The 27,989-nt window shown below is 36.9% G+C and overlaps 1 protein-coding gene and 2 long non-coding RNA genes across 7 annotated transcripts; 1 reads left to right on the top strand and 2 right to left on the bottom strand.

The window, feature by feature from the left end:
• Positions 1 to 133: 133 nt before the first annotated feature.
• On the top strand, positions 134 to 27,317 carry ric8a (RIC8 guanine nucleotide exchange factor A). 2 transcript variants are annotated; one of them, XM_028033985.1, is made up of 15 exons: positions 134 to 270; positions 821 to 1,134; positions 4,649 to 4,696; positions 7,114 to 7,321; positions 18,578 to 18,732; positions 18,817 to 18,897; positions 19,353 to 19,452; positions 21,051 to 21,238; positions 21,571 to 21,665; positions 21,754 to 21,904; positions 23,109 to 23,204; positions 23,294 to 23,438; positions 23,990 to 24,134; positions 25,571 to 25,690; positions 26,396 to 27,317. In XM_028033985.1, exons 2-15 carry the CDS (start codon positions 1,051 to 1,053, stop codon positions 26,535 to 26,537), a joined length of 1,758 nt encoding a protein of 585 aa, XP_027889786.1. In that variant the 5' UTR covers positions 134 to 270; positions 821 to 1,050; the 3' UTR covers positions 26,538 to 27,317. The 2 variants fall into 2 exon arrangements, with proteins under 2 accessions (XP_027889786.1, XP_027889794.1); XM_028033993.1 differs by lacking the exons at positions 21,571 to 21,665; positions 21,754 to 21,904.
• LOC114154680 (uncharacterized) lies at positions 13,665 to 14,835 on the bottom strand. Its single transcript, XR_003597598.1, has 4 exons — positions 14,777 to 14,835; positions 14,115 to 14,668; positions 13,865 to 14,037; positions 13,665 to 13,787 (listed from the first exon to the last, which is right to left on the bottom strand). It is a non-coding gene; the product is annotated as an uncharacterized LOC114154680 (long non-coding RNA).
• Positions 14,971 to 18,556, bottom strand: LOC114154686 (uncharacterized). Of its 4 annotated transcripts, none has more exons than XR_003597602.1 (5): positions 16,791 to 18,556; positions 16,622 to 16,699; positions 16,299 to 16,544; positions 16,050 to 16,220; positions 14,971 to 15,429 (listed from the first exon to the last, which is right to left on the bottom strand). It is a non-coding gene; the product is annotated as an uncharacterized LOC114154686 (long non-coding RNA). The 4 variants fall into 4 exon arrangements; XR_003597603.1 differs by having other exon boundaries at positions 16,299 to 16,699; positions 16,791 to 16,904; positions 17,001 to 18,556; XR_003597600.1 differs by having other exon boundaries at positions 16,299 to 16,699.
• Positions 27,318 to 27,989: the final 672 nt, after the last annotated feature.

Below are 27,989 nucleotides of genomic sequence, written 5' to 3'. Positions count from 1 at the left end.
CATCCATATATATATATAAATGCGCCTGTTTTATATGTTCAACATAAAATAATTTGGTCGGAGTGAACTGAGTAAGCTACCTCTGTTTATTAACTACCGTTGAATGTATGCTTTTATTTTGGTAACTTTCTTGTGAACGTATCTATGGTAACGGAACGCAGTTCTACCTGTAAAGGTTAACCCCCAATACACAGAAAAAGTTAACTAACATCAAAACAGAAAAAAATATAGAAATCAACTTAAGTTAACTTCAGTCCACGAGGGAACAAGGTTAGTAACTGGGATTGATGTGTAAAAGTAACTTGACGTATTTATGAAAAAATCTGTGCTTGCTTGAATTAACGCTAAAATTGTAATAGGCTATACATAACGACGTATGAAAACGGCTCCAACTGCTGTTCTTTTTCTTATCAAGCTCTTTATGTTGGTTAGTGACACGGATGGCTTTGATGATAATCACGCATCATCAACTAAATGATGACTTTCTTAACATAAAGCACAAACTGACTTTTTACCAATCGATCAAGAAGAATGTAAATCTTAAAAAAAGTCTTTGTAGAACAGAGTATTTTGAACATTTGAACATATGTCAAGTGTTTGTAGTCTATATTTGTATTTTTTTTAATATGTGAAAAAATACATTCGCTTACTTGTTGGTGAAATTGTTTATGTTTAGTGAAAATTAAGAGACAGATTGATATTTAAGACCAATGTAGCGCATGAATATGGTGAAGTGATTGATATTTGATTTATAAATCTTTTTCTATTTAAGGTGGATCATAAACTATTGCTGAAATTGCCCATTTTTCTTTTATCCCAGGGACATTAAACGCAACACTTGACTTGAGCAAATCCTATTCCTTGTAATCGTCTCTGCTCCGCTCTGAGGGATACGGGGATACTGACATCATTCTGTCATTGGTCAGCGGTGACAGCGTGTAGGGTGGAATAAAACATTCAGCCTCACTGATCAAGCCAGATTGCATCTTCCTCTGACGGCGAAACCAGGACAAAGCAGCGAGCGGCCGTTTTCTCCACCACAACACCGTCATGGATTTACGTGTTATTATAGAGCAAATGGAGACCGGAGAGCAAGACAAGGCGCTGGCGGTGTTACAGAGCTTCAATATAGAGGTAAACACAAGTCCAGCTGGCAGTAGGGTATCACGCAGCAGTATGTCAGGCCGTCTGCTTTTCTGTCTGTTCAGATTGATCATGGCTTATTCATCTCCAATGTTTGCTTGCTTGTTAGTGGCTTTTTGACTGGGCAATTCCCTTTCCTTTCCCAACTCTGAGCTAGTTTCAAAAGTTCCACCAATGATCATTTCTGACCATCAGCGAAAATAAACCATAGTACATAAAATCAACTGTACAAAGTTAGCACAACTTGGTTTGTAATTCGCTGTTTTTTTGTTTCTTTTGTTGTTGTTGTTGTTTTTTTTTACATGAGGTTGAAGGTTCAAGGGCCAGTTTGTTCAGCAGTCCTTTACTTTCTTCATGGGCTTGTCCTCATATATTGTGCTATTATTTACCAATCAGTAAGACACAGGCCCTAGGACTGTTTTACAATAAGGAGCTGAGATATGCAGAGTACACAAAAACTGTACTCAAGCAATAGAGTACTTAAGTACTTTTTACTTTTACTTTTTATTAAAGTAAAAGTAAAAACTCCAAAAAATTACTCAATTAAGAGTAAAAATGGTAAAAAGGCGACTCAAGTACTGATAAAAAATATCGATCATTTCATATTTAAAAACGATCTCATCACACGAACCAAAATATAAAGTTAAGTGTAAATTTTGGTATTTCAAAGATCAAAATGATTAATATAAATATCATAATTATAAAATAGCAAAATCAAACCAAAAAAACATTTTTCCTAATCAATATCTTTCAATATGAAACCTCTGAAATAAAAACTGCAGGTGTATGTCTGGTGAATTGGTTAAATTATGTTTGTTCTTCATGCAGGGAAGTTAGAGGACCCAGAAATCTTACTCAAGTGAAAGTAGCAAGCAATGCTTCATAATAAAATTACTCAAGTAAAAATAAAAACTACAGCGTAAGATAAGGTAATTTTATTTATATAGCACATTTTCGGCAACAAGGCAATTCAAAGTGCCAGAGAAAATACCCTTAAACTAAACTTTTCCAAAAAGTAAATGCAACTAGTTATTACCCCACTCTGATAAGGAGCATTAACAAAAGTCACATTTGTGGGTTCTGTTGGCACGATGAAGCATAAGGGAGTAACATGATGAGTGGATTGTTAGTAGAACAAGCTGTTCCTATATGGAAAAAGATGCCTTGCTTAAAAAAAATGAAAAAAACAAAAAAACAAAACAACAAAACATGTAGAACACATGGAGCCAAAATGGAACAAAAATAACAGGAACAACAGGGAGGTAATGGGATATACAGGATTTAACAGGAGGAACCAGCAAGGGATGTAAGTAGGAGAAGGGTTTAAATACTGTGAGGATGAATGAGGGAACAAAAGACCTGGGCTGATGAGCTACCAGGTTGCAGGTGTGAGGGGAGAGAGAGATAGCGGAAGTGACGCAGGGGGCAAGGGAGAGTACACAGGGGACTGGAAAATAAATCTAATACTAAAGAATAACTAGATCTAAGAAACATTATTAAACTAAAATAGCAAAGAATAACTAGAGACAAGAAACAAACTAGAATCTCTAAGAAGAACTTGACTAAGAACAGAAACAAGGCTGATCTAATCACAGAAAGAGAGGAATACAAAACAATAAACCTGAAAATAACTCAGAATCCTAACAGTATCATGCAACAGCCTATCGTACTCGTTAAATCCCAGATTTGTGGTTTTCCTTTCTGAACTACTTTTCAATTATTCCCTAGACATTCTGGAATGTCTAGAATGTTATTCTAGACATTCCAGATCCTTTCAAGTTGAACCATATACCTCTCTGCATCTGTACCAAATTACATTTAAATTAAACCTTTCTTTCTGGATGCTTAACTGAATTCAAAGCCATGCACATGCTGTAAACTTTAGTGTCAGTGTCAGTGCTAATATTATTTAAATTAATTCAACTTTGGCCCTTGAAGAACAGAGCATATGTCACACACAAGACGAAACCTCGTGGGAAAATGGCTTACTAATTTAACCAGCATACAAATTTGTATAGTATTATTACAACTCAGTAAATTAGAATGCATGTTCAGATGAGGCTTATTTGTCAGATTAAAAGTGCCATTTGAAAATAACAACTTTTAAGCAGGTAATAAACATGCATTTCCTAAAGCCCACAATTTTGTATTTTTTTTATTGTCAATTTGATATATTTAAATTTCCTAAAAAAATTTTTTTTTTCTTAGCTGTAAGTGAAAAATCATGATTAACAGGAATAAAGGCTTGAAAACAATAGTCTGTGTGGAATTACATCCATCCATTTTCTTACACCCTTGTCCCTTGTGGGGCCAGGAGGGGTGCTGGTTCCTACCTCCAGCGAACGTTTCGGGCATCTTGAAACTGAGGGCAATTTAAAGTGGCCAATAACCCTCTAAGCCTGTTAGAGAGAATGTGAAAACGTCATGCAAAAAGAGCCCATGCTGGCATTTGCACCAGGACCTTCTTGCAGAGCAGCAGTGCTATCAACTGTGCCACATATTAGTCATGTCTTCATATCTGTTTAGCAGTGTCTTGAAGCTCTGCTTCCTCTGCCTGCATTTTAATCGAGACAAATAATCACAGATTCCCAACTAAGCAGATGTTCTCTATAAAGTCAAAGTTGATGTGGGCTACATGGATACAGTATATTTTACCTGTTGGACTAAATTGATAGTTTCAAAGTTGGTGCACACTCCACTGGACCTGTGCAGCTGATCAACAAGGAGAGCTATTTGGTGTGGTTCTATAAGCCAACGTCTGTGTGAGAGTTGATCTTGACAGCAATTGGATTAGACTCTCAGTTACACAAATAGAGTCACACAGCCAAGCCAAATCCCACTCCATTAAGGAGCTCTTAGGTTTGAGGGGCTTAAAGGTGAAGAAACTTCTGCCAAATTAATTAAACTGTGTGTTATATATTTACTCTAGGTTCAGTTTTTCCTCTGTTTCCTTCAAATTGCATTTTCTAATACATTGATGGCAGGCAATTTAAAGACAATACTTGTAAAACTTACATTAGTGTAAGAAAAAGAATCCCATAAAATACATATTACAGTATATAATATGACAGACGAACCAATAAAATGGCAAACAAAATTTATTGCTGAAATAAAATATGATTTTAAAGTTACAAAGTTGTGGTCCATCCACATAAGTACAGATAAATATAATGTAATTCTCTTTAACCTGAGCTATAGAGGGTTAGACATTCTGTAAGCAGATACCCAAGAATGGAGCCCTGAGGAGCCCCAGACATGATTTTTGTTTTGTTTGTTTTTGTTTTAATTGTACAAGGAAAGAAATTTGAAATGAAATCAGTGTAGCATCACTATTGTTTCATGAAGCTAATGGAGAAAAACAAGAACATGAAACAAATTTAAAATAATGAAGGCTCAAGTGCTACTGGAGACTTTGTTTCTAATATATTATTGATTTCTACTTATCTTCTACCTTCAGCAGTGGTTAATTGTCCTGTGTGCCTTCAGCTCTATTTATTTTTTGCAGATGAGCCAGTGCTTTACATTCAACAGAGAAGAAGGTCAGGAGAGAAAGGTACTTGTAACATTTTCAACATAAATTCTATATTTATTTGCTTTTCGGTTTATAAGAGTCCAACACGGATTCAAAGTTTTCTGGATGTAACCTACAAGAACAACACAACTGAAAACCTGATAAGCTTTGTGTCTTTATGTCATTTGCTTTTTTCTTTTTTGTTTGCTTGGCTGGTGAGTTAGGAAGCAAAACAACAAAAGGTATTAAGAAACGATAGTGTCCATAAGTTACCTACGAACCTTTAACTTCAACATATTGCCTTCAGAAGTCACCTACGTAGTAATTAGTTGTTTTGTGAGTAAATTAGAGTCATCTACCTGTTAACATTTGTTAACACTTTGCAATTAGTTGTCAGAGCAGCCTATGTTTATGCAAAGAAAATAACCTTTTTAAATGTACACTGGCTGCAAATGTACCAGGCTAAAAACCCTTATTGATACAATTTTGGACCATTTGTAAAAATACTAATAGACAAAAATCAGTTGTACATAGCAACCTGTATCTCTTCCCACAAATGCAAATATTTATATTCTGCTTTTCCCAATATGCCCAAATATTTCCTTTGTCTGGATCATATTCACTGAGGGTCTCTCGTGGCCCAAAACCTTAGAAATGTATTCACAACCCTATCTTGATAGATAGATGTCCATGTCTCTGTTTTTTATCTGTTCTTAGATTTCTTTAGATTGCAGCATCACGTGTAGCTTTTTGAGATTTTTTATCCTACTTCATGTTGTCAGACAGGTTCTCCTTGAGTTATTTCTTGATCCTATAGATTTGACAATAATCATGCCTAGGTGTGGCTAGTGAAATTGAAGTCAGGCCACAAAAAAAGTGGTTCGTCATAGTTAAAGCACGCATGATTTAAAATAGGGGCCAGTAGGTTGGGTTGGATTGTGTTTCTCCTTTAGTTGCCTGGTTTTTGGATTGGTCAGCGTGTCGTTTTCTGTAAATAAGATTAGTTTAAGGATCTGAAGCAGGTTATTTAAAACAATTTAAATAATTTTCAATAGAATACAATATCCCTGACAAAGGTTATGTTTTAAAATTCAATAATAAATGGGGTCACCATTTAACTATTGGAGCTGGAGAAGTGACTGCAATCTAAAGTTCACAAACTGACAGGTGTTGTACATTAATATAATGCTTGTTGAGAAGGTGTAATTGTTGGTAACACTTTATCTGTAATCCATTATTTCACACTTTCCATAAGTCTTTGAAAATAAATGTAATTAGTTTTTAATAATATTTATCAAAGCTGCAGTATGTAACATTTGTAAACATAATCTATTTTTCACATATTTTTTTTAAATTGCCCCTATCAGTATGGTAGAGCCTGATTGTTTTATGGAGGCAGATAATCCATAAAACAATCTAACTCCTGTGCCTCCTCCCAATGCTCCCAGAGGGTCTTAGCACTGTGAGTCATAATAGTGTATGTGTTTCTCACAAGCTCGGCCCTTTCTCTTTGCTACGCTACAGCTGGTTCACCACAATGGTACCTGCCAAGAATACTCAGGCTAGTTAAAATGGCACTGATGACAGCAGGTAAACAGTTTTCCTGGAATGGTAAGTTGTTTCTCTTCCATTAGCATATTGAGCAGCGCTTACGTGAGTTGATTGACAGTGCTAAGGCATTCCTCCAGGCTCTGATTGTTTTTCAAACATTTTTCACAAAAGTTACATGCTGCTGCTTTAATTGTTTTTTTAAGTTTATACTAGAGCAGAACTAGATTTTTTAATACAAGAAAAGATATTGACAATATTTTTCTTCATATCTTCATATACAGTACAGACCAAAAGTTTGGACACACCTTTTAATTCAATGAGTTTCCTTTATTTTCATGACTATTGACATTGTAGATTCACACTGAAGGCATCAAAACTATGAATAACACATGTGGAAATATGCACTAAACAAAAAAGTGTAAAACAACTGAAAATACCCCTTATATTCTAGTTTCTTCAAAGTAGCAACCTTTAGCTGTGATTACTGCTTTGCACACACTCTGCATTTTCTTGATGAGCTTCAAGAGGTCGTCACCTGAAATGGTTTTCACTTCATAGGTCAACCTGTCCTGTCAGGTTAATAAGTGGGATTTCTTGCCTTATAAATAGTCATGAAAATAAAGAAAACCCATTGAATTAGAAGGTGTGTCCAAACTTTTGGTCTGTACTGTATATATGTGGTTTGTGTGATATAAAAAGTGAAAACTTGAATCAATGTGTAATAACATGATGGCAAATTACTTTTTCACGGTACTGCGGCATTTTGTTTAACTTTGTTTTTCCTTTTGAAGTTTTACATTGCAATGAGGATTACATTTCCAGCTTTTCTTTTGACCTACAAGAATGAAATCTCTGTGGCCAATTACTGCTCCTAACATCCAGTTTTATTAACTGTGTCTGTGAAACAGCGTCTGGGGGAGCTGGTGCTCAGTTTCCTGAGCAGGGAGTTGCAACCATCCTGTCTGCTGGCATGTCTAGAGACGGTTCGAATCTTGACCAGAGACAAACAATGTTTGGATCCATTCATCAGCCGCTCAGCTATGCTCACACTTGCCCACTATTCTGGTATTGCCCATCTTGCTGCACCTTCCCAAGGCCCATTGGAGGAGAGCAAAGGTAACTAATCTGCTACACTCAAAGAAATTAATCATTGACTTAACATAATTTTTTTATGTCAACAAGTTCCACATAATTGTATTATGTTAGTTGAAAGCAAAACAGACATAGCAATTTAACATTATGACTTATATTTAACCAAGATAAAATGAATGAATTAACCCAACTACTTCGAATCACTTTAGATTGACAAACTGGAAGTTAAACTAACTTAACTTTTTGTGTTAGTCTGACAAAGCAAACACTCTTTCAGTAAACTTATGTTTTATTTGTTCACTAAACATGAACAAATTATGTTACTGTGACAAATACAATTAGCTTTCCATCAACCAATATGTTTTTTAAGTTAAGTAATTATTTTCTAGTTTCTAACTAAATTCAAGTTTGTCGACAGGTTCCACACAAATGAATTAAGTAGGCTTTACTTAATTTTGTTATGTTCTTTATTTAACACCAAAAACCTTATACATTACAATATTTTAACTTAGTTAACAGTGACAAGAACATAAACTGACAAACAATAACAAATTTTCAACTTCAAATTTGTTGTATTTGACAACATCAGGCTTAGGCCTGATGTTTTTTGACCTTGCTTAGGCAAGGTCAAAGAAATAGGATCTCAAAGGACAATTCACAGTATAAACTTCAGTAAATGCTAATGTAGAACAGTGTAATAACACTCTGAGGATTCACACACGACTTGACAATGGCTGGCTTTAATCTAAATTATCATCCGTGAATTAGGAACTTAAAAGTGCATTTAAAAAACATTTTCTTTCATTAAATCATTCTGAAAATAATCCCACAATAATAATGTTTTTGATCATCTTGTTGGTTGTATAGACACTACATGACTTGGAACTGATTTACACCATTTTTTAAACTTGCTGCTTAATACTGTGGGAATTACTCTCAATAGTTGTGAAATAACAGTACACACAAAACAGAAAGAACTGTTATGTTCTCAAAACGCCAGAAAGATTAAGCCACTGAGGATAAATGATCAAAATAACTTTAAAGAACAACAACAAAAAAGAAAAATACACTTCACTCAACTGAAATTTGAGCGTGAGTGGGAATAAAAATAGCAATAGGTATTTTGTTCCATATAACACAGCAGGAGTGTAACAGGTAAACCTTTTATGGACGCAAACTTGACTAAAAACCCACCTGTTTAGGATTGTATTTTAAACGTAATCAATTACAAATTTATTGATGGAACCTGACTTAATGTTGTGTTTTGATTGTTGATTCTATGTTGCATTGTGTTTCTGTGTTTGATATGATATAAAGCACTTTGAAATGCCTTGCTGCTGAAATGTGCTATACAAAATTTGATTGATTGATTGATTGAAAAATGCTAAACAAAACCATGCAATCATGTATCTACATTCTGCCAGTATGGTGAACTGAAACTATTATCTACCATATTAAGACATGTACAATGATGGATCATTGTAATCATGCCCTCACATCTAAAGATTTTCCAGCTACATTTTCTCTATAATCAAAATGGTAAACAGTAGTGCTACACTCAAACTCAAAATTCAGTTATGTCTATTTCAGCTTCAATATAATATTCAAATAATCACAGCAAATTATTCTCTAGATGTTATTTCAGGATTACTACATCTCTTGTTATATTGTAAAATCAAGCAGTTTTTTGTAATTACTTTTGCTAGTGCAAATATACTGTAAAACACAAAATCTTACCAAGTATTTGTTTAGTTTCTAGAACAAATATCTTAGTACACTTGAAATTGTACAAAACTAATTATGAGTAGATGTTCATCAAGAAATATCAAGTTATCTTGGATGTAAGCTTGTAATAGGTTGTGCTGCAGATGTCTTTGCTGGTTGTTGGCTGTCTTCTGGGCTGTGGGTGGATGGACTGACCGGGCTTTCAGTTTTCTCCTGACGTTGGGGAGCGCTGTTGGAGCTACCTCTCTAGTCTTGAGCTGCTGTCTGTCTGAACAGAGCGACCAGGGATAGAAGTCAGGAAGGTGACGAAGAACCCGATGGTCACTCTGTCAGAGCTTCAGTATTCCTCTGTGGAGAGAGGAGAAACAGCTGAGTAGCAACAATCCTATGATAATAACTACAAATACTTAGCAAAGAGGATAAGCGTAGAAGTACATTTAGCAGAATCTTAAAAGTAGTTTTTAAGCACAAAAAAACTCAAGAGTTACAAACGTCCCAAAAACAGAAAGCTCACATATTAAATTTTTTAAAAATTGATTTATAAGCAGTGGTTCTTTATTTTATGTCATGCCACCCTAGTGAACACATTTTTCACCCCCAAACCCTATTTAAATATTCATTTGTACTCACCACTGGCACTGGGATTCTGTATTCAATTACCTGGTTATCACAGCTGATTAATAAAATTAGCTACCATGAGTTAAAAATTTAGTTGCTACTGCTTTTACTATTTATTATTAAACCAACGTCCACCAAACGTTCGCCTTGAGCTGATCAAGCACTGTGGCTTGAAGCAAATTAGCTTCATAGAGGAATAATATAAATTCCGGTACAGGCAAACCCTCAAATGACGTCACTGGATTCGTCATTGGAAGGGTCACACGTCCGTAATTATAATTTAAGATATCTCGAACGTAATTATGACTAGCCAGAATTACAACTTTAGATATCTGAAGTAAAAGATTGCGTGCATGTATGCCCCTCTTTGGCTGTACTGGGCTGTCCAAACAATTGCCTGAACATTCAATGGCGCTGGCAGTTTTGGACAAAATTGTAAGAAAATATATAGATATAGAAAGAACTCTATAGTATGGGATACGCGGAGAGCGCGAAAATTGTGTACTTGAAGAATGGTTAAGAAATTTGCAAAGAATTTCTGATTTACTTTCTTACTGTCTGACACACACAAAAACGGCTTAGGGGAGCTGAAAGTGCTACTATCGACCCATGTCCAAGCTGGAAATGGGGAATATTCCGCACCCTGGGCCAGTAATAACCAGATGTAGGTTTTATACTGTGGTAAAGCTATCTGCCTCTTCCGAAATTATAGTAAAGCCAGCCAGCTCTTGATTTTGACATGCACCCGTCCTTTAGCTCCTCTGAAAATAAAAGCGCACCCCCGGTTCATGTCTGATTCACACTTTAAGTTGCTTTCCAGCGTCTATAAAAGTTTAAAGCTTTGTGTTCATGCATTTGCGACAGGGAATTATGTATATCAAAATAAATTACACTGTGTGAAATGCATAGTGTCACCCTTAGGAGACACAGGGACACATCTAGAGGATAGACAGATATAGACAGACAGAAAAACAGATGTATAAAGCATTGGATGAGGCATTGGAATATGATTCTATTTTAGGTGGTCGAGGTAGACCAGCTATTCATATTATTAAAGAGCAGATCGACTTTCTTTTGGCCCAAGGACACACGGTCAAGAGGATGGCAAACATCTTTGGATGCTCAACATAATTTCTTTATAAGAAGTCCAAAGCACTTGGTGTACCAATCAGGGGAAGGTTGGCTGCACTGACTGGCTTCAACTTCAATATGGAACATCCACTTACCTTTGTGGTCCATGGTGGCATCGATGGATGTTCTCGCTTAATAACTTACTTGAACTGCAGCACACTTGAATTGCACCTCAACAGTGCTATTTCATTTTCTCAAGGCAATAGGCCTCTATGGCTTACCTTCTAGAGTGAGGTCAGATCATGGTGGCGAGAATGTGCAAGTGGGACTGGTGATGAACCTCCTTCAGGGCATTGAATGTGGGCGTCATCTAACTGGGGAATCCATCCATAATCAGAGAATTGAGCGTCTTTGGAGGGATGTGTTTTTACATGTTCTGGAACCATTTTATAGCACGTTTTATAACCTTGAAGATTCAGCCCTCTTGGATCCCAGCAACAATGTGCACAAACTTTCTCTTCACATAGTTTTTCTTCCTGAGATTCAAAGCCGACTAGAACAATTCAGAAAGGCATGGAACCACCATTCCTTGGATACAGAAAACAATAAAACACCAACACAAATCTGGACTGAACAGATGTTGGCAAACATGGGTGCCAACAGCACATCAACTAACAACGTGTTTGGTGAAAATTCCAACGCACCAGAGACTCTTAAAGAACTTCTGCAACAGCATGGCCTTTGGCCACTACCAACCACTGATGCTGAAGAGGTTCCTAGTGTAGTTGTAGAATCAACCCAAACCAGGCTCAGTCAGCAGCAACTTCAGTCAGTTAATTTTGCAGTCAATCATATTTCAGAGCTGAAGGAGAAATACCAGGCCTGTTGTGCAGAAATTCCAAATGCTGTATTGATTTAAGTACATGTCACTGTTTGCGGAGTGACAAACATCAATAACCCATCCATCCATCCATTTTCTGTTCACCCTTGTCCCTAATGGGGTCGGGAGGGTTGCTGGTGCCTATCTCCAGCTACGTTCCGGGCGGGAGGCGGGGTTCACCCTGGACAGGTCGCCAGTCTGTCACCGGGCAACACAAAGACATACAGGACAAACAACCATTCACACACACACTGACACCTAGGGAGAATTTAGATAGACCAATTAACCTAACAGTCATGTTTTTGGACTGTGGGAGGAAGCTGGAGTACCCGGAGAACAATGCATTTGATAAAATGCATTGTTCTAAAGATACAATTACTACAAATAAAACTCGGAATTGACATGAGTAGGCAACCTTATAAATTTAATTATAAAATGTTAAGACATGACAAATTAAATACACATTCTGGAGAGGGAAACAACAATAAAAATTCTACTTTTGAAAATGTCCATGTAGAAATGACTAGTATATCCCAACCCCCTTTTCTAATGCATCTTTTGGACCTTTTGAGTGTCTTTAGAATTTGATTTTGTTTTTAATCCAAATGAGCAGTGTTCATTACATGAACTAGAACAATCATTACAAAAGATTAAACTACAATGCCCATTTACACAGCAAAAAAAAAATTATAAAAAATTTTTCAGTGCAAAAATCTTTCTACACTTCAAATAAGACACAAGTAAGATATATGTAACTTTTCATCAAGATATGAGCTTGTTTTAAGTCACATTTTCCTTAATATCGATGAAGAAGAACTTATTACATTGTCAGATTATTTCACTTATAGCAAGGGAAAGATGTCCAGTTATAAGTGAAATTAATATGACAATGCAAATACTACTTTTTCAACAATACTAAAGAATTATTATTATTATTATTATTAAGCTCATATCTTAATGAAAAGTTACATGTAAGTTAGTTTTATCTTTAGTGTACTAAGATATTTGCACTAGAAAGTATTCCAAAAATACTTAATAAGACCTTTTGTCTTTGCAGTGTGGCTCAAACATCCACCTTTAAATTGTGAAACCAAATAATGGTTAATAAGACATCTATTCTTTGCAAAAAAAAAAAAAAAAGCAGATATTGTATTTTCATTTGAATATTTTCCAAGTTTGGTCATTACATTACCTTTACTATAACTTGCTTTAAAACACTTAACTTTTCAAAGCATTCCAACTCCTTTTTAAAAGAACTGCTTACTATACTTATTAGCTGATTATGCAACACCAAAGGTAGGTGCCTGCAGCACCCCACCCCGTCTGTCATGTAATCTGGGTGTACAGGAAGGCGGAGTAATATAGGCAAGTATTTGCTTCTGGGAAGACTTTGTTAGCCTCATGGAGGAATTCAATTTGTGGACGATGGGGAAAGCCCAGTGGAGGTACCGTGGATGCTCCCGAAGCGAACTCCAGTATCATTTCAAGGGTAATGGGACTGCATTCTCCTTCTGAAAGACAAAATGTTGAAAATATGACCTTTGTTATAAGGTATCCCGTATGTACTCTTAAAGACATGGAAGACAATGTGTTAAATGTCTGTCCTTGTTCCTCCTCAATCTTGTTATATTGGTGATGACAATGCATTTCTTGTTAGTAAATATAAATCAAACATTTTGAAGACGAACCATGACTAAGCATGATCATTGTAAATAGTATGTAAAAGTATACATTTATGCAACAAATTACCCAATATATATTCACTGGTAAAAGACAGACAATTTCTATGGCAGCTTAACAAAAAGACTTTCCAGGAAATAGATTTTTCTAGTAATTTAACTGTTTTTGGTCCTGTCACTAGTCATTTAGAAAGTCTTCCTCTATGCTCAAACTATGATTACTTCTTTTTGGACAGGGGTAATAAGTCGGTCACAAAATGTAATTGATACCGGTTGTGCTTACAGTATCACAATAATTGTACCTTCAATATCCACCAATCAGTCTCTCCAGTAGCATATGGTTTGATTTTCTATCCTACTTTTATTGCTGCCTTGCACAGAAAAACACACTTGGAAAAGTGTGTACAGGTCCTGTGCCAAGAGTGGCTTCTCCTCACCGACAAACAATTCATGAAAGACTGCAGGGTTTTTCTGAATCTCGTCTAGCACATTAAGAGTCTTCAAACCTTCCACAAACCTTTAAGAAATGAGAATATGGTCTTACTTTTAGAATCCAACAAAATTTCTAATAGAAAAAATTAGGATCTTGCTTACTGTTGCAATGCAGTGCACACTCGGCCATTTACAGAGAAGTCTGCAGCAGATTGCACAAGGGAGTCCCTCTCTTCCAGAGTAGTTACATGCCTTAATGCTCCAACAATGCTCAGGGTATCTGCTGCCTGCATAATGGCTTCGTTTGCCTCCACGATTGTGTTTGTATCCTGAATCTAAAAAGAAAAGAAATGCTGTGAAACTGAATTTAAGCTTATGATCAATATCCAAAATGCTTAAAATTGCTACTTACTTTGATCAACTGCTGTCTGAATGAATGGTTAACAACTTCCTCAACCAGGGTAGGGTGAGGCAATGTGCCACAAATGTGGTCATACAGCCTTTGAGAGAAGAAATGTGGTCCAATGCCTCCATGCACCAAACAGACTGATATCATTTTTCCAATACAGTTGTACATTTTTGACTCCAGCGCTAAAGAAAAAAAATGTTACTTGACAATTTTCCATCCTTAAGAATTGGGGGGGGAGAATACTGACCACTAGTGTCCAAAGCTAAGATGGCGGTCATTCCATGCCCCTCAAAGACATTAGAATGATGAATGGCCCTCATTAACAGTCTTAGATGCTCTCGTGTGGGACCACCTTCATCAACTGCCCCTTCAGCGTTGTCCTCTTCATCCACAAAAATAACATCCAGTTTTGCTGCTGGATAAAACGGCGTCTTCTGGAGGCATACAGGCTACATTCTAAAATCCTGTCCCTGCACACATTTATTTGGTTGCTGGTAGGACAGAAAGTCATATCAACCTTGCTGTATAGTTTTGCTAATATAGTCTGAAGATCTGTTCTGTAAAAAGAAAATCTATTTTATTGTGTATTGTTGGAGTAAACAATGGTTTGCAACTATCATAATTAATTACATAAGACACTGCCAGAATATGCAATTTTGACTCACTCATCCAAAGGCAACTCTGGTGGATGTTGTAGAGCAGGGGTCTCAAACTCCAGTCCTCGAGGGCCACTGTTCTGCAGTTTTTAGATGTACCACAGGTACAAAACACTGGAAACGGCTTAATTACCTCCTCCTTGAATAGATCAGTTCTTCGAGCCTTGCTAATGACCTAATTATTCTATTCAGGTGTGGTGCAGCAGAGGCACATCTAAAAGTTGCAGGACTGCGGGCCTTGAGGACTGGAGTTTGACACCCCTGTTGTAGAGACTCTGGTGGCTCTGCTTGGTCTTCCAGTAGATTTATAGGTTGCTCAGTAAATGGAGAGCTGGTGCCTGGTCCTCAATGGTCATCACCTGTGGAGTCAGGTTAGAGTGGGAGGAGAGGGGCAGCCTTGAGGTTGCAACCAAAGAAACTTTAGAAGACGGCAAAATTGGTTGTACTTGAGTATAGAGCTGGGACACAGTTGCCCGGGAGGAGAACGAAGTTGATGTTTCTGGGGAGTTGAACATGGTCGACAGGACTTGAGGAAATGTTGGGGCCAGTGGTGACTGGGCTGACAAAGATGTCAGTGCTTGGTCAGAAAGCGATGTCTGTAGACTTCGGACAGAAGACAGTGACTGCTCCAGCACTACATTCGCCTGAACTGGACACCTTTCCTAAACAAAATAAAACAAAAACCTAATCATGTCAATTTTATTTATGAAGCACTTTCAAAACAGATACTAATTATACCAAAGGTCTGTACAGTATTCATGAAGCTCAGACAAAAACACATAAGAATAAAACACAAATTAAAACAGACAAGTAAATTACAATGTCAGGCCTTACAAAAAGCCAAAGAATAAAAATGAGTTTTAAGGAGCGATATGAAGTGTTCCAGACTATGGGCAGATCTAACATTAAAAGGTAGGTTGTTCCAAAGATTAGGAGCAGTGACAGCGAATGCTGCTCCTATTTGCTGTCACTCAGTCTGGTCCAAGGAATATGTAAGAGCAATTTATTATTTGACCAAAGTGTTCTAGAACTGGAATGGTTGTGAAGAAGGTCTTGAAGATGAGCTGGAGCTAGGCCATGTAAAGTTTTAAAAACCAATAAAAGACTTAAAATCAATCCGATAATGAACTGGTAACCAATGCAGAGAAGCCGATACTGGTGTTAAATGCTCTCGTTTCTGGGATCCAATAAAAAGTCTAGTTGCAGCATTCTGAAACATTTTGGGGAAAAAACAAAAAATACTGAGACGACACTGTATGGAATTTGGACTTAATTACTTTACCTGAATATCTAGAGTTGAAATCCAAAGCACGTACAGAGTTGCAGATGTTGTTATGCCAGGATCCATAAGTGAGCCTGATGAGGTACTCTCAATTGGTTTGGATGATGTTGCTTGTTGAACACTGAATATTTCACTTGCCATTTCATCTTGTCCGACAAAGTCAAACAAGACCTTTAAAAAAAGGGCAATGCAATTTCAGTTACGGTACTTGAAAATAAATAATATACATTCTCTGAATGAACACATTACCAGAATTGGGTCCGACACATTGAAAGTTCTCTTTCTGATAAATCCATTCGGATATTTGAACTTCAACAGCAGTCCACTTGACGGTTCTTTATATACCGCCAGTCGTTGAAGGCGTTCTTCAATTGCCTAAAACATGAGCACTAAGGCCTTTAGGTAATCCATAAACCACTATCATCCTAGCAATGTAATAGTTCTTACTTTTATGCATCTTTCCTCCCAGGCCTTGTAACACTGTTTTCTCCTTTCCTGGTAGAAAAAAAAGTGAGTAACAATAACAACAACAGCAGCAACAACAAATGATGATAACAAAAATGTTAAGTCACTTTTTCTTGGTCTGCTAACAAAGACTCTTCAGACTTTTCGTCTTGCTGGGACCGCAGAGATCGCCAATCTAGCAGTGTCTATTGTGAATACAGCACAGAGATTGTTAAAGTCAACATCAGAAATAAGATATAAAACTAAAATGCATATATTGTTCTTGAAATGAATGACCTGCTCTTCCCCTAAATGTTGTCTGTTGGTACTCTCAGCATCTGGAGAGATATCCTGTACTTCTGGTGCAGTTGAGGGTTCTGGAAACAAACTCCTGGACATTGCTTAGGTTTCCTAGACATGGCCAAGACATTTCAAATTATAGTGGAAGATATTACTCTGGATATACCATACTACATGAAATTATTTTTGTGTACAAAACAATCATACCTGTGTCTGCTCGTGGTAGAATGTAGAGTCTGCTTTTGCCAACCTTTTCCTTCAGCTCCCTCACAGAATTCACTTGTAATTTGTTTTTACCTTTCGTCCTTTTCCACATCTTGCCAGTTCAAAGCCAACCAGATTTAGGCTGATGTGTGGGTAGCTTTGACACACAAAGTTATTCAGTTCAGACAAGCTCCAATTCAGGTTAATTTTGGAGCTCCTGGTTTCTGTCCCCTCATGCACAGGATTACCTGAATAATCAATGGTGACAAAGCAATGTAAAACACAATAACAAAGAACACGCCATTTAAGTTTAAACTCATCATCCCGCCAGATGACTCTGGTGAAAGAGTAAAATTATCATGAAGTGGTGAATTAAAACCCAAATGGAGATGTTAAAAGCAAAAGTCTGGAATGTAAGGGCGGCAAAACCGAATTTATGCTAAAACGGCTTGTCATAGTTGGCATAGTTTGGCAAGCCGTTTTAACATAAATTCGGTTTTGCCGCCCTTACATTCCAGATATCTCAAATTGTCTTATGACTAGACGTTTTAGCGATCTAAGATATCTCTAATTGTATTTTGACTAGACAAAATACCTATTTGAGATATCTTTAATTACATTCTGACTAGTCGAAATGACATCAGATTTACCATAGTGTTATATGGAGATTCAATTCAAGATATCTACAATGAATTACTGACTATCTGAAATACACATTTCAGATATCTACAATTAAATTATGACTAATCATAAAGTAAATTCAAGATATCTCGATTGTAGTTTTGACTAGTCATCATTCTAATTGAAGATATCTCGAATGACAACATAATTCAAGATATCTTAAATTTATTTTTGGATAGGAGATATGTAGTTTTGACTAGTGAAAACTAAATTATATATATCTTAAAAGCAAATAATGACTAGACAAAACTAAATTAGAGATATCTTAAATTGTAATTTTGACTAGTCAGAATTCCTTTTAAGCTACGTATCTCTAAATGAATTAGAGATATCTTCAATTACACAGCTTTTCTATTTAAGATTACCACTCCGGATAGTCAAAATGTAGTGTTGTCTAGTCAAAATGCATTTTTAGATATCTAGAAGGTAATTACGGACAGTCAGACGAAACCGAATTTATGTTAAAACGGCTCGCCAAAGCCTCACGACTGCTGTCTTCGGATGAACATCCAGACTAATCCGGTTTAAACTGGATTTTCTGTTCGCGCAGTTTTATTGTTGCATTACTGCCCCCTTATGGCCAAAAGAGGTATTGGTGTGCTAATTCACTTAACTAAATTTGGTTGTTTTCACACAAAATAAAATTATTTATTTAGGTTAACATGTGACAAAATCATGTTATCTTTACTAGAATTAATTAATTAAACACAACAAGCACAATTTTTATGTGTTAACTTGAAATGAAATATTAACATAATGTGAACAACTTCCATGTTTCACTTTTTTGAAAATTTTAAAAAGAACAAAACTGTAACAGTTTGATAAAGGACTGAAGTTAATTATGTTTTTATATTTTTGTGGTATCTTTCCTGTGTCTATGATCTATTTTTTTCTTGAAGTGGGTGTTGTGGAGAAGGATGGGAAAGAGGAAGCAGAGGACTCCAGTGCGATGGTAAAGGAATCCTCCCCTCCTTCAGAAAACCCTGATCAAGAAGTGATTATAGAGGCTCTCAAGTCCATCTGTAACATCCTGTTCCACAGTCAGACAGCGCAGGTCAGTCTGCTGCACTTTTAATGACGTTTTATTTATTTATTTTAACCTGTAAAAGCTCACTATCACTTGTTGAATGGATGGCAGGTCATAGCAGCTGATCTGCACTTTATTGATGGTGTAGCAGAGAGACTGAAGCAATGTAATCATCCCACCTGGAACCCTGAGGTAAGGGAGTAAATTAAATACATGCTTCAATTTTAATGTAATATATTTCAAATAAAAATATTTTGCTTTTAGGTCATATAATATATGATCATTTTAAACCTGTAAACTCCTGACTGGTTCTGGTTCTGCTCTGCAAACCAGCCAAAACACTGAGTTCCTTTAACTCAAGTCCTGTTGTTTTTGATTGATAATAAATCAAACATTGATTAATATATTTGACGTACATTTGATGATGATTATTCAAGAAGACTTTGATGTAATTTGACAAAATGTAATGTTCATTGGTTGTTTCATAATTACTGTATTATGTTTTCATGCTGTAAAACCCTTTGAACTTCCTCGTTTCTGCAATGTTCCATACAAAAACTTGACATAACTTAAGTGTTTTTCCAGTTTCACAACCAGCTCTATTCTAAGAAGAAAACAAGTTTAGTGAGTTGTCTTTTTCTGCCCAGGTCCGTTTCTTTGACCTGCGACTGACCTTCCTGCTGACTGCCCTGAGGGTGGATGTCAGGGTACAGCTGGCCCAGGAGCTCCATGGAATCAAACTCCTAGGTAACTGCATTGCAAGTGCCTTGGAAAACAAGTGTTTCTGTTATTTTTATTCTCTCATCCAAACTCGTATTTTTGTACCATTACCTACACCAGTTTTAGAGATGAGTTACAGTTTTAGCATAATTAAAGAAATTGTACCTGAACAAGATCCTGAACCCTGAACACTCATAGAGAAAAGATGTTTATTCTGTGTTTGCTCAAATGCACATAATTCTTTAAGAGTTGTGTGCCTTCTGAATCCCCTATTTGTGACCCCCTAACACTATATGAAGGTGAGATGAAAGATGAAGAAATGTGATTTGATCTATAATGAAATATTGTTTTTTGCAACCATCATGGTTTCAGTTTTTGTGGTAAAGTTGTTGGATTATTGAGCAGATTCATATTAAATCATTTCATCTTACAGGCTTTAAAAAATTGCCCTGACAAAAAACAACCAGCTGACTTTATTTAAATATAGTCATATTGAGAGCATATATGGAAGCTGACTGATTATGCAAATAAAAAGCAGCAGATGTGTTTGTATTAGCAATGGTTATCTCCACAGAAAAGTGTTCATCAGTATACATTAAATGTCACATGCAGGAACCACTGCTTAGAATATTGCAACTGAAAAGAGCACATTTCTAGATCCTCAACAACTGCAGGAGGTTCAGTTGCAGCAAAGACATTTACTGGACTAAGGAGTATATAGAACAGAGTCATGTTACCACCAGTGCAAATGCTGAGCTTACTGAACATCAGAAGCAAGTGACCTTTAGTAAATCGAAATACACAGGGAGATAAAAACCTTTGGCCTAAGGTTTCATGAAAAACACAAAGAACGGACAAATATGATGCTAAGTAACAAGGATAGACACAAGAAGATGGATGTCCATCCTACATTGTCCTCACAGATGAGTTCTGTTTTCTATTGTTTAGGACATCTGAAACATCACTGATCTTGAGAAGAAAAGATGTTCGCTACCATAAATTCCAGGCTTTTTATCTCAATTCAGTTCATTGTTTTAGGTCATATAGCTTCTCATCTTAGTGAGATTAGTCACAATTCGTACAAGAACACTGCCATTTATGAAGAATGGGATCAAGATGTCGTCCAAGAGAAAATTCTTCCAGGAGTGCAAGCACAATTTTATGCCAGACTATATTTTCCAGTATGTTGAATGGGGAAATTCAGGTGTCACAGAAGCAAGATCTAGACATAAAATCTTTGTCCCTATGGTGATGAAATTCTCCAGATGCTAACCTCACTATGAACCTATTACCACTTGACACAAAGCAGAAGACAACAAACTAGGATCAACTCCATAAACTAGGAAGACAAGAATGGCTCATGATCCTTCAAAATTAAACTCAGACATTGATATTGAGTATGTCAGCTAATAAAGGCCTCATGAAACCTGTAAAGATGTTTTACTTAATTCCATAGAAAGATGAAAAATAAAATAAAAATATCTACATATCCTGTAGCCATGACACTTATTTGTGTGACTGACAATACTTTCATCCATGACTGTACTGCTGAGAATAATTTGTAATGAAACAGTTGTGCTATGGTAAAGATGAAGAGACCATTTGCTGTCCTTTGTGTGTCCTAGGCAACCAGTTGGAAGCAACTCTTTGTCTGTGTTGGCCAGAGCCGATGGTGACAGCCAGAGTGGGGTATGAAGGTTTTCCACCCGAAGAACTTCCCCCACTGAGCAGGCAGCAGGCAGAGTTAGCTATGGAAATACTGAAAATACTTTTCAATATCACATTTAACACAAACCGACGCAAGGTCGATGAGGTAAGAAGAAACATTTCATGTGAAGTTTCAATTTGCTGTTAATTGGTCAGTTTGATCACTAGAGGAGTTAGGATGCATCTCAGTCGTTTTGTTCCTCCTTTTTGTCGTTGCTTCTCTGATGAGTTACTGGACAGAAAAGGAAATGGTGGCTATCAGAAGAGCATCTGTTCTATTGATTTGTCATTGTAATATTGCATTGTGCTAAACATGGACTGCCAGAGAGCAGCTTTCTGTTGCTACAGAAACACTGAGCTAATGAGATGAGCGCACTCTTCTGAACACTCAGTGTGTGTGCGTGTGATGTGTGTGTGTGTGTGTGTGTGTGTGAGAAGGAAGAGGCAGTAGAGTACAGACACTTGGGCGCTCTCCTGAGACACTGTTTGATGAGCCGAGCAGACGGAGAGGAGCGGACTGAGGAGTTCCACAGGTTTGATAACACACTCTTCACTTCAATTATACACTCATGGCTTCCCTTTGAGGCCAACCTCTTACTGCATTTCTCCTTGTATTTTCAGCCATACTGTGAATTTACTGGGGAATCTCCCGCTGCCTTGTTTGGATGTGCTGCTATTGCCCAAGGTGGAAAATGGCTCGATTGAGTACATGGGGGTCAACATGGATGCTGTGAACATGCTGCTGGAATTCATGGAGAAAAAACTTGATCGTGTAGGATAACACTGTAGATGTAGAAGTTATCTCTCTTAGCCTCTAGTACAATTGTTTCAAAGGGTTGATGAGAACAAAAGCTTGTCCAAGTTAACACAAAGAAAGGCAACCACCTATATGAATAATTACTCATTTCCGATCATATGGTTTTACAAAGGGAAGATTAACTGCTTTAGCAATAGAAGTATGCAACTTTGTTGGACTACCTTTCCTCAACCACTGGACAATCAATCTGAATGCTCCAGGATGTTCTAATGCTTGGTAAATGCCTATTTAACATAATAGGCTTTTTCTGAACAGCCTTCACACTCTCAATAAGTCACCTAACCAAGGAGCTTTCAAAGTTGTCTTCATCTGGTATGTTCTGAATTCTTTACCAGGGTGGATTTTTCTATGTTGCTTGGAAAGCTTAAGTATAAATTTGAAGATAATTTGTGTAGTGATGGAAAAAGGCAAAGTTGTTAAAGCATGACAGAATATGGTTAGATCTTGAAATGTTTTCAAGATTTACATTTCGAGGTATTTCAAATTTGTGAGCTTTGTCATTATTTTAAAACCATGACTATACTGCTCCCCTAACTTGAGATTTGAAGCACAAATCAAATTTAAGTATACTCACTCATTGAGACTAGATACAATAGGAAGAAGAGAAATATCCTTTGTTGCTCTACTTTGGGGAAATTCAGATGTCACAGCAGCAACAAAAATGAAAAATATATTTAAATAAGATAAAAGGATTGTACGGGAAGAACACATTTACAATATAAAAACATTAATGCTGTGCAGGTTTTAAAGGGGGTTATTATGTAAAATCAACTTTTTGAGCTTTACATCATGTTATAATGTTATTCACTCATAAAACACATACCTGAAGTGTTGCTTTGATTCGTTCTTACATGTTTGAAAAATCCATTAATCTCCCATAGCAACCATTCAGGGTGCACAAGGTGGAGTTTTGCTCTCAAAGTTCCACCTTCCTCATTCATTTTTTTTAGACTAGCGGCAGCAGCAATTAGCAAACACCTGGTGGAACTGCCCTTCTGCTTTGTAATTAAACCTTAGGACGCTCAAGTGATAAATAAGTAGTACAATTTTTTATGATTACATGACACCACATTGACTGTAGATAACTTCTGTTACATATATGTCTGTTACAAGGCAGACTGACAGCTGATTAATAGATAAATGTTTGTCTTTTCACCAGGGCCATAAGCTGAAAGAGGCTCTTCTCCCATCTCTAAACTTACTGACTGAGAGTTCCCGCATCCACCGAGAGACCAGGAAATTCCTCAGGTCAAAAGTCCGTATGGAGTGGAGCCACAAAGCTGATAGATGAGCAAGTTTGCTGCCAATGGCTTTGGAACTGTCTTCTGCTTTTGCTTTGTTAAGGTGCTGCCCCCTCTTCGCGATGTGAAAAACAGGCCAGAAGTCGGCAGTGCTCTCAGGAACAAATTAGTCCGTCTCATGACACACATCGACACTGATGTCAAGGACTGTACTGCTGAATTCCTCTTTGTGCTCTGCAAAGAAAGTGGTGAGAGAAATATCCATTGATTTATAACGATGCAAAAATATATAACTCATCTCTAATGATTAACAAAATCTGACTTTAAACAGTGGTACACAACAAAGATTAGCAAGGCTGAGGTGAACCTGCAGGTTTTGCGGAAGAACTTATGAAGCTAAGCAAAAAGAGTTGAATTTAGAAACCAAGACACACAAAGACAAATCAAAACCAGAACGCACTAATGACAGCAGGATGTGAATGTAACCACAGGCTAAGGCTGGAGGCTCACTAGATGACTTATGGTCATCACAGATAATAAAAAGACTGGTTTATGTTTTTCAATTGAAAGACTAAAGATCACATTAACTGCTTGAAGATCAAAGACTACAGGATCTTTCAGACCAGCTAAAGCCAACTGAGTACATTAAACTCTCAAAAGGGCAGCAGTTTGAAGGAAGAAATATTCCAGTAGGTGGCAAACAAGTAATGTGGTTTGTCTCCAGCTTAAGTCAGTACTAAAATCTTCTCTTTCATCAGGAGAGATACAACCATGTTAATGTTGACATGTCTGTGTCCAGTTTCAAGGTTCATCAAGTACACTGGATACGGTAACGCTGCAGGTCTGCTGGCTGCCAGGGGCCTGCTCAGAGGGGGCCGAGACTCTGGGATCTACTCTGAAGATGAAGACTCAGAGACTGAAGAGTACAGAGAGGCAAAGCCACAGTCAGTACCTTCAATACAGTCAGTGTAGCTGAGTCAGAAGAGTAGCTCACACACAAGCAGTGAAACCCTTACAAACCTTAAAGATCAGATAAGAACCACTGCAGAAATGTAAAACAACGTCAGATAGCATCTACCTGTAAATTTACTAGATTGGTTGAAAGTCTACCTTATGTTCAAGGTGTGAAGGTCTTCATCCCTGTAAAGCTGGTCCAGTTATGTCAACCATAGACTAGTCTATTACTGGTCTATCTCTAGTCTATCACTGGTCTATTACTGGTCTATCTCTGGTCTATCTCTGGGTCTATCTCTGGGTCTATCTCTGGTCTATCACTGGTCTATTACTGGTCTATCTCTGGGTCTATCTCTGGTCTATCACTGGTCTATCTCTGGGTCTATCTCTGGTCTATCACTGGTCTATTACTGGTCTATCTCTGGGTCTATCTCTGGTCTATCACTGGTCTATCTCTGGTCTATCTCTGGTCTATCTCTGGGTCTATCTCTGGTCTATCACTGGTCTATTACTGGTCTATCTCTGGTCTATCTCTGGGTCTATCTCTGGTCTATCACTGGTCTATCTCTGGTCTATCTCTGGTCTATCTCTGGGTCTATCTCTGGTCTATCACTGGTCTATTACTGGTCTATCTCTGGGTCTATCTCTGGTCTACCACTCTGTCTATCTCTGGGTCTATTGGCTCAAACATAAGTCAAGACCTTCCACCTACTGGCTGGTATTTACTGACTGAGATGTGGTCACATTCAGTGTGATCACATCTCCCCCTGGGGATTCATTCATTCATTCATTCATTCATTCATTCATGTTGCTTTTTCAAAATCCCAAATAAGTTATGCTGAGAGGTATAACTTACATGAAGAAAACTATTTCTGCTTGTGTAAATGTTTTTAACAAGTTTACTTTATAGAATTTCAAAAGGTAACAAAGAAAACATCTGACAATCTTTTCATAGATACACAGTTCTCACATTATGAATTTTAAATTGAACCTATGTTTATTTCTCAGAGAAAGTATTTATCAAGTTAAACAGGAGAAATATTTTTTGTTTGTAGCTGAGCTTCAACAGTAAACTCAAAGGTTTTCTATGGTTGGAAATTCTAATTTTGAAGGCAGAATATAACATTTCCTCCCTACACAGATTATAAAGTCATCTATTTTTAATGTGAAGGTAGCAGTCTGAGAAAATCACTGAAGTATCACAGTAAAATGATCTATGGTATTAACTAAATAAAAATATGTTCCTTAACAAATGACTTCTGGAGTTCAGCACCACAATTTCCACATTCCTTAACATGATAAAAAAATGTAGAAATTACTTGGATGGATGAATTTTTTACTCATTAAGTGCATAATTTTTAAATGACAGTTTCCAGTGTTTTTCTTTTGTTTTTTCTGTTTCCCCTCTGTGTTAATGTTGTTCCAGTATAAACCTGATCACAGGAGTTGTTGAAGAGGAGCAGCCCAACCCAATGGAGGGAATGACAGATGAGCAGAAGGAGTATGAGGCCATGAAGCTGGTCAACATGTTTGACAGACTGTCAAGGTCACACACCGCTATTCTTCAGAGCATTTGTTGCTATCAGATATTCTCACTAGTCACTTTATTAGGTACACCTTGCTCATGGGTGGTTCTAGACAGTGGCTAACAGGTGACTGTACCCCTGTTATGAATAGATAATGCTTAATCAGTTTCCTATGATAAAAAGCGCTGGCACACAAACCATAATTCATTGGTCCAATCAATCAATTTTGGATCAATTTGCCAATGTGGTATGTGTTGTGCATATCCTGGTTGTAGCAAGTTGCTATTTGAACTCCTGTTATCTTCCTGTCATTTCTTTCCTACGATCAGATCAATAGTTTCTGAATGTGGAAACCACCCTGTTAGGCACCAACAGCCGTGCCATGTTCAAAGTCACTTAAATCCCCTTTCTTCTTCCATCTGATGATCACTTGGAACTTCAGAAAGTCATATCCACCTTGTCTAGTGACCATGTAATTGGCTGAATCACTCTTTGTATTAAAAAACAATTAATCGTGTACTTAAAGTGGTGGGTGCATTTATATGGAGCATTGTCCTGTTTATCGCTATCAACTATTTACACTAGAAAAGATAAGTAAGAAAGTACATAAACTGAGATACTGTCTTGAACAGCTGCCATATTTTAACAGTTACAGTATTTAATGTGCTAACACACAGTAAAAATGTGTTGGGTCTATGCTAACACACTTTTCCTGCTTTGTGTAGGATCAATTTGATCCAGCCCATGCAGCTTAATTCGGATGGGAAGATGACAGAGATGACCACAGAGGATCTGAATAAACTGGCCACCAATCCGTTGCTCCAGTCACAAGAGCCATCTGATCCAGACAGCGAGGATGAAACCTAGTTAACACACAAGCGTGACAGCAGATTGAATCACCTTTCAACCTTTGTGACAACACTGCAGAAAATTATATCATACAACTTTTACCATGCTGATCCACTTAATTTGATTGGAAGACAGGTAAAAACATTTGGCATTAGTTTAGCAAACATAAGAATGCAGCATGGAGTGTACAGGAGAAAGTTGAATAAAAACATTTATTCAGTTTCAATAATAACTGACTACCTACCAAATAGCACTGGCGTTCTGAAGATACATACGTTTACATTGTTCTACAAATTTGATTTAGTTTCATTATCAATTGACTTCTGGCTTAAAACCTTCAACCGCTGTTGATTTTCCAGAATAAGCATTCCAGTGACTGTAAATCAGGATAATCCTGCTTCTGGAAAACGCTTTGGTCTTGATGAAAGCTCTTATTCACAGAGAAGCATTTTTCAGAATGCAATGCTTTTTATCAAACAATGTATGATCTTACTTTTAGAGAAAATGTATTTAAAAAATGCTATTTAGTTTTTTGATGCGAGAGTCAGCTTTATTTTTGAAATGGAATTTAATAAAAATAGGTGGATGTTATTTTTCATGACGCCCCATAAATGTTTTATTTTAAGAAGTGAAAGACCATTTACTGATGAATACGTTTCTGTGTTAGACTTTAATTGACATATTAAGCTATGAGTATAATCCAAGAAAATCTCTGTTTCTTCTTTGTATTGTAGTTGAATAGCTGTTTGGACTGTAAAGTACACTGAATGCATCTGAATAAACTCTCTGTCACCAGTATTTAGAAGCTGCTTGATTTTCCTTTAAATGCCCATTAGTTGTCTAAAAGTGAAACAGGGATACAAAGAAGACATCTTTAACTTTAAGCTATAGAAAAATAACCTCCACAGTTTTATTTATTTAAATATTTTACCTACGAATATATTCACACAAAGATGCTTATAAACGATTGTTCTTGGTGTAGATGTTGGGATCCATGTGAGTGTTTTTGTTTTGGTGTGTGAATGTTTGGTGTCTCCTGACAGAGGATCTTCACATTCTTACCTTAATATTTATAATTTTGTTTCTGAGTCTGATTTCCACATGTGGGTCAGGAAGCTATTGGAGATCATGTCAGTGGCTTTACATAGTTTTCTCCCTTCTGTAACAGTGGTTTTACTCAAATCTCTTATTTTAAACTGCTGTGTTTTTTTGTCTCACTGGGTTGATAACCCAGAGCATGCGCCAACTTTTCAGTAATTTGTCAGCCTATCTTATGTCCTGGAGCACTGTCACAAGAACTGCTACATGCCACCATTCCTAAAAATCCCCTGGAACTTACCCCAGTGGCTGTAAATTAAGTTATCCACTATTCTCACAGAATACTGAGTTAATCTCAAGTAAGACTTCAACAAAAAGTTAACTCTGTCTCTCTACCACCTCATTGTCCCTAAGATTAAGAGGGTCCCCCTA

Source organism: Xiphophorus couchianus, chromosome 2 (assembly GCF_001444195.1).
Source record: "Xiphophorus couchianus chromosome 2, X_couchianus-1.0, whole genome shotgun sequence".
Lineage (NCBI taxonomy): Eukaryota > Metazoa > Chordata > Actinopteri > Cyprinodontiformes > Poeciliidae > Xiphophorus > Xiphophorus couchianus.
Note: the sequence above shows the minus strand (reverse complement) of the source record. Positions and strands in the feature narration are given on the sequence as shown.